Raw genomic sequence first — 6,362 nt, forward strand, 5'->3', positions numbered from 1 at the left:
TTCAAAGAGGTCACGATGTGTGTCTTCCCAAGGTAATATACCTCAGGCTAAATTAGTTTTTGTTTTCATAACAAGTTCCTTTCTCCAAAATGTTTTGTTATTTAAAATCTTGTCTATTAAATTGCAGACTTTTGGACACTAAGTTGATGGGTTCCACTCAGCCATTTAAGGTAAACATTTTAACTTAATGTTGAGTTCTAGTAAAAAATGTTTTTTAATAATTTATAGCTGCTCAGAAGCAACTTGTCCGTCATTGAAATGTTGACTAGGATTTGAACGGCTAACTTCCAGTCTGTTTTACCTGCACGTAATGAAGGTGTTTGGTGAGGGGTAATGTTTATTAAAGGACAAATGGCATCTCACAGGCAAAGTGGACTGCATCTATGTGGTGTTCTGATTCCAAATTGAATTTGGTGTTTCAGCCTTTTACTGATATCAAAAAGTGGTTTATCTTTGACTATTAGAGTTTTAGAAGTTGCTGTGCCCTCAATCCTGCTTTGAGATTTTTTTAGATGACTCATTTTATACTTGGAAGAGTAATACTTTGCATCCTCTCAAGGGCTGTATATTCTTTTGATTCCCAGTATGCATGAACCATCAAGTCCTGCCTGCTTTTCTCTAGTCTCTCTCTCTGGAGCTCCTGACTATATAAATTTCCTCACCATCCTCCATCTCAGAAATGTCACTCGGTTTCTTCTTTTATTATAAGATAAGAGAAAGCTATTGGCACTATGAGAGACATGTCATGAGGACTTCAAAATAGAGCTTTAAGAATCATTTATGATTCTTGTCTTTTTCTCATGTTGCAGGAGCATATCACTAACACATCTCTAGCAGAACTGGAGAAACAGTTGAACAGTTGCCCCTTTAAGGCACCACAAGTCGGTGAGGGGGAAAAAAAACATCTGCCACATTCCTCAACTCTTCACTGTGTTAAATCCTGCTGACAGCTTTCTTCTCCCTACTGTTCAAGAAACGGCAGAGGGCTTCCCCTGGTATGACACAGCCCAGGAGCAGCTCCATGAGGCAGGTTACGATGCCTATATCACTGGCCTCTGTTTCATCTCGATGGCCAACTACCTGGGTAACACTCGGACACATTTTTAGCTTTGTAAGCACAAAGAGTGCAGTGTGTACAAGTACAAATTGTCAATGTTGGGTTTTGCTTTTCAGGCTCATTCTTGACTCCGCCGAAGTCTTACATCTCTGCTCGATCTAAACTCATTGAGCCTTTCTTCAACAAGTAAGAGAAGATGCTCTTAAATTTCTATGGGCTCGTGTTTAAGTCCTGGATGAAATGGTTAATTATATCTACTTAATGTTTTCAAGGCTTTTCCTGATGAGGATAATAGATATTCCCTACCTCAACATTACTGGACCAGATTGTGAGTAAAATGCGCAATTAATTGTTGTATTAACCTCTTGAAAGTAACGGGCAATGACATCAAAGATAATGTTGTGACTACCTCAGTTTAGTTATGAGAAATCTGGCCAGTCATAAATGCGATCCTTCTCAACTGTTAAACATGCTTTTTAATTTCTTTCTGACTGGTAACATGTGAGGTATAGTCAGGAATGATCATATTGAAAGGGGGGGGGAGCAGCTTCCACAGAATAACTCTAAATCAAACTGACAGTTTTAGAAATGTGTGCAATTTTTAGTCTATGCCATGCTGCTGTAAAGTTGGAAAATGGTGACACCTCCTGGCAGTAGTTGTGGTAAATTGCGCTATGTTTATTTTTTGAATCCAGAGAATAAATTATTTGAATTTTTATCAGTGATGTCAGTATTTTAATTAACATTTTGTTATTTAAGATTCCATAATTGTAACTACTATGCATGTTAGTACTTGATACAATATTTCTTACATATTTTTACCTTTTCCATGACATTTCACCCTGAACTGTTATCTGTTCTGCACTGACAGTGCAACCCAAAAGAGACCATGTCCTGCATGTTGCCTTCCCAAAAGAATGGAAGACAAGTGACCTCTACCAGCTTTTTAGTGCCTTTGGTAAGAGTTTTTTTTTTTGCAATCTATTTGCTAACAGGCAGAGACATGTTATCGCTCTCACTTTCTACCTTTTGTCATCTACTCAGGAAATATCCAGGTCTCATGGATAGACGACACATCTGCATTTGTGTCACTGAGTCAAACAGACCAGGTCCAAATAGGTGAGTTTGACTGCCTTCCTCCCACCAGTCAGGACTCCATGATCAGTAATGTTAAAGCAATCTAAACAATGCTTTTCATCCTGCAGCTATGAACACCAGTCGCTATGCAGAGAGTTACAGGATCCAGACGTATGCAGAATACATCCAGGGCAAGCAGCAGCAGGACGAGAAGAAGCTCGGACAAACCAACAAAACTTGGGGCGAAGACGGCTGGGTGAAACCTCACTACACGTCCACTGCAGGCAGTTTTGGATATTGCAGGTACAGCTTTTTAAAAAAACAAAACTGGTTCTCCTAGTATGTTTACATGCAGTTTAATTGAGCCATGGTCGTAGTCCGGCGAAGACGGGAAATTGGACAACTTGCCCAGAAGAAAAAATGGATTTATTGGCTGAACGTCTGACTCAACCTCCATAAGTGGTGCTGTATTTCCTGTTGACATTTATATCACAGGAAAAACAAATCGAATGGTGAGATGGATAGTGCTGAGGTTTTGTATGTTTCGTACCTGCTGTACATGTTAATTGTGATACAAATTAGATGGAGCATGGCTCTTGTGGTTTTCAGAGACACTTCTGGCAACAGTACTGCAGTCTACATTGTTTCCTTCTACGTCGGGTTCAAAGTTTAGATGCATGCGCAGAATGCAAAGTCCCAACTCCAGTCCAACAAAGCGTATACATACATAAGTAATCAGACTATGACTGACTAGCATTATCCAGGTATGTTAGTCCGACTAAGACTAGCTCGAGTTTAGTCAGACTAGCGTGTTTACATGACATTAAAAAAAACTGTATTATTATTATTATTGTCTGACTAAAATCAGCCTTTTGACATGCATGTAAACACACGGAGTGCCATCTGTTGCCTGGGAATTCCTGCAGGTATCCAAAGCTTCTTTCTCCATTTTGTTCCAGGGGTTTGAGGAAACGCAGCATCAGTCCAGGTCACGGAGATCAGGGGAGTGGAGAACTGCTAATTGCAGATGGCTGGAGTCACTACTCACACCTGGATAGCACAGGCAGCAAGAAAATGAAAACTGATGGTGCGTGAACACATGCATGCGCCTGTTCTTTCCTGCTTTAGACACTCAAATTTCCCCTAAGAAATAACTAAGTAGGGACCCAGTGTGGCCCGAGGCAGAGGGCAGGTGTCATTTTGAATAACCGTGACGACTGTGGCCGAGTAATTAGTTTAACACTAGATTTTTGGCTACCTGAATGGACCATTCATGATTGACATTGTTTTCAAACTGCTTATTAATGACTTTGCCTTTTTAAACATAATATTGAACATGAATATTATGTGACACACTATTGATTTGAAGAAACAAACTGAATCAGTCTACTTCTGTGTCAAGAGAACGTTCAAAATAAATCCAAGGCCAAGTGCTCTCAGCACACTCTGCCGGACCTCAGCAATTACTATGTACTATGTTATATCTGATGTGCCTCTTGGCTGTATATTTTGAACTTTATCATGTTTTGTAGTTTCAAATTTGAACTCCACCCAGTTTAAATTTGAAATTCAAATAAAAGGTGTCAGCCCAAATGTCTTAGTCTTGTCACAAATTTAAAGGTCATGTAGGCTTAATTTTTCTATATTTTGTGGATTATGACGTACATGTAGGGTTTAGGACACTCTAATCTAAACTCATGTTCCACTTGCTGTTGTGTTTCTTAGATGCAAGTGGGCAGGCAAATGCTGAAGCTGTTGAGAGCAAGACATCGGAGGGATGGCTGAAGACAACGTAAGTGAAATGGAGGTGATCATTCATGCTGCTGTTGAGTTTTTTTTTTTCTTTTTAAGTGACGTAAAGCCACTTATTGGTTGCTGTACTCTGCAGAGATGTATCAGATTCAGCAAGTTTAAGCCCAGTCCCTGATGAGGAAAGTCCTGATGACACAGATCCAGTCAACAACGCAGACGGAACAGTTACCTGGCAACGAGCGTCGACGGGCCGAGCAAAGAAAAGTCAAAAAAGTGAGAAAAGGAAGTCTGAAGGTGTGTGTGTGGTTTTTTTTTTTGGTGATTATTTAATTAATAAAATGTTTACATTTGGCATGTTTAGGCAAACATTGAATATGTATTGAAAGTGTTTAAAATGTACCCTTAATGCAGTTAGAGCAGCCTTTACCAGTATTTGATGGTTAAGGTTTTATTAGCCTAGATATATGGCATCAGTGGAGTGATTACACATCTGTACCATATTTCACCGTTTATATCCAGAGGATGTTTGTCATGGAAGTTTGTTCTGTTTCTGTTAAAGTAATGAAAAGTCATGCAGAATGGCTGTTGCTGCTGTTCTTTGCCTGAGTCATAGTGCAGCGCAGCCTCCAGGCATTTTGACTTTTACTGCTAATTACATGAGTGATTTGGTTGATGTGCACCCTCTGCTGGTGTAAATCATAACTACACTGTATGTGAGGTCCAGAGAAATGACCAATGGAATAAAAGAACCAGAAATATAAATACATTCTTACTTGGTTAACCCGTTACAGGGCGCTCATATTTTTTTGTCTTGTTATATTTTTCATGTACAAAGTCAGATTCTAGGCCTGTGCAGGCCACTAGATCACAGGACAGTCCACAGATGGTGGCTGTTCTAAGCAGCTGCATCTAGACAGAAAAACAACCTGAAGAGTCTAAAAGACTTAAACAATATTTTATGTAAAGGCTTGAATATTGGAGAGACATCTCTTCATCTAGTGGGAGGGGCTAGGGACAGAGAGCCTCAAAATAAGTGTAGAGTTTGAACTCAACCAACTGTCTGCACAGTCTCTGCAAATCAAGACGTCTTAACGTTCCTCTCCCTCTCTTTCACAGCAACCGACTCGGCAGCATCACTGTTCGAAGTCCCAGAAGTCTGGTAGCGAGAGGTGAGGAGCAGAGAGGCCACTGTCAAACACTGGACTCCTGCTCAGAGTCTCTTCCTAAGCACTTGGTGCACTCTCCTGAAAAGGTCGTACATTACTGGCAGCGGTGCATGCCCTAAATCCATTCATTCTCTCAGAAGCTCCGGATACCGTGTCCAGAGCTACCAGCTAAGCTATTTTTGACTGGACTATTGTAAGAGAAAACACAAGCCATAATAATGACAGCTGCCATATTTTGATCGCACACCCGAGGAGCGGGCGAACGCTCGACAACGCAAATATATCTTAATATCTACAGATATCATTTTTCTTCATGTGTTCAGACTGCCACAACAGCCGTGCTGTCACCTTCATGATTCAGTTTTAAAGACGCATCACCTCTGGTCAGTCTAGTATTTTGGAAGCGTGACGCATGTGTCTGTGCATCTGAGATGTACTGTCACTTGTCTTTGTGTCCCCCGTTTCATAACCTGTGAACGATAAAATGCCGCCTGACAGGGTCCTGTAGTCTACAATGTCAGGGTTGTTTAATATTTTAATGGAGTCGGATAGTTTCCCCATTTTTAAAATGTATGTTCTGACAACTCCCTCAGTTTTAACAAGACATAAATTAGCTCATCAATGATAATGTGATATTAATTGTTGGTGGCATTTTCACCCTTTCATGAGGTGCTTATGTTTTTCTTTTGTACAGATTTCTTTCTTTACCTATTTTGTGTTAAATGTTTTGTAACTGTGTCAACAAACGTCTCTTGTAAGTATATTCTAATGCAAAAGGTGTAAACGTGTAAAAGAGACGTATACATTTTGTATAAGAACAATTTAAAAAATCCTTAAATATTTCCTTGGAAAAGGGGGGAAAAATTAAAGAATGTTTCTTAGTATCTCTGCTTCAGTTCCATCTGTTCTCTTGGCCATCAGTCACATTTTCAGCAAAACTCTGTAAATGTGAAAGAAGAGAAATCCACCAGGTCATGTAGATTGCTCAGGCCATAAGGGCTTATAAGATTCCAACAAAAAAGATGACCACATGGCATCTAACATTCACAATTTCATAATGGTAGTTGTTATGAGAAGAGACGGCACCAAGAAAAGTTGGATACAATATTCTTTTGTTATAACCATATGTTCTTTAAATCTGGCTAAAACGCAACAAATCTCATTCTTACACCCTCAACGTAATGTATCACAATCGGATAGCCAAAATGAATCAACAGAGTTGAATATTTAATTTTCACTCTTAAAGACAATTGGCCATAAGTCGTTTTGTGTGTCAAATTGAAATCCTCCCCATGGACTGACAAATGTTT

The 6,362-nt window shown here is 39.6% G+C and overlaps 1 protein-coding gene across 1 annotated transcript in view; it reads left to right on the forward strand.

Annotated features, from left to right (window-relative positions):
* parn (poly(A)-specific ribonuclease (deadenylation nuclease)) overlaps nt 1-5,936 on the forward strand; it is a 10,748-nt gene extending 4,812 nt beyond the window's left edge. The window contains exons 14-26 of the mRNA XM_044029237.1: nt 1-32; nt 128-170; nt 810-885; nt 974-1,084; nt 1,174-1,243; nt 1,330-1,385; nt 1,929-2,015; nt 2,102-2,176; nt 2,263-2,437; nt 3,094-3,221; nt 3,860-3,926; nt 4,023-4,180; nt 5,003-5,936. The exon at nt 1-32 is cut by the window's left edge and continues 12 nt beyond it. Coding sequence (XP_043885172.1) covers nt 1-32; nt 128-170; nt 810-885; nt 974-1,084; nt 1,174-1,243; nt 1,330-1,385; nt 1,929-2,015; nt 2,102-2,176; nt 2,263-2,437; nt 3,094-3,221; nt 3,860-3,926; nt 4,023-4,180; nt 5,003-5,049 — 1,125 coding nt within the window. The 3' untranslated portion in view covers nt 5,050-5,936. The remainder of the gene's footprint in view (nt 33-127; nt 171-809; nt 886-973; nt 1,085-1,173; nt 1,244-1,329; nt 1,386-1,928; nt 2,016-2,101; nt 2,177-2,262; nt 2,438-3,093; nt 3,222-3,859; nt 3,927-4,022; nt 4,181-5,002) is intronic.
* The last annotated feature ends 426 nt before the right edge of the window (nt 5,937-6,362 follow it).

Source organism: Solea senegalensis, linkage group LG6 (genome assembly GCF_019176455.1).
Source record: "Solea senegalensis isolate Sse05_10M linkage group LG6, IFAPA_SoseM_1, whole genome shotgun sequence".
Taxonomy (NCBI): Eukaryota; Metazoa; Chordata; class Actinopteri; order Pleuronectiformes; family Soleidae; genus Solea; species Solea senegalensis.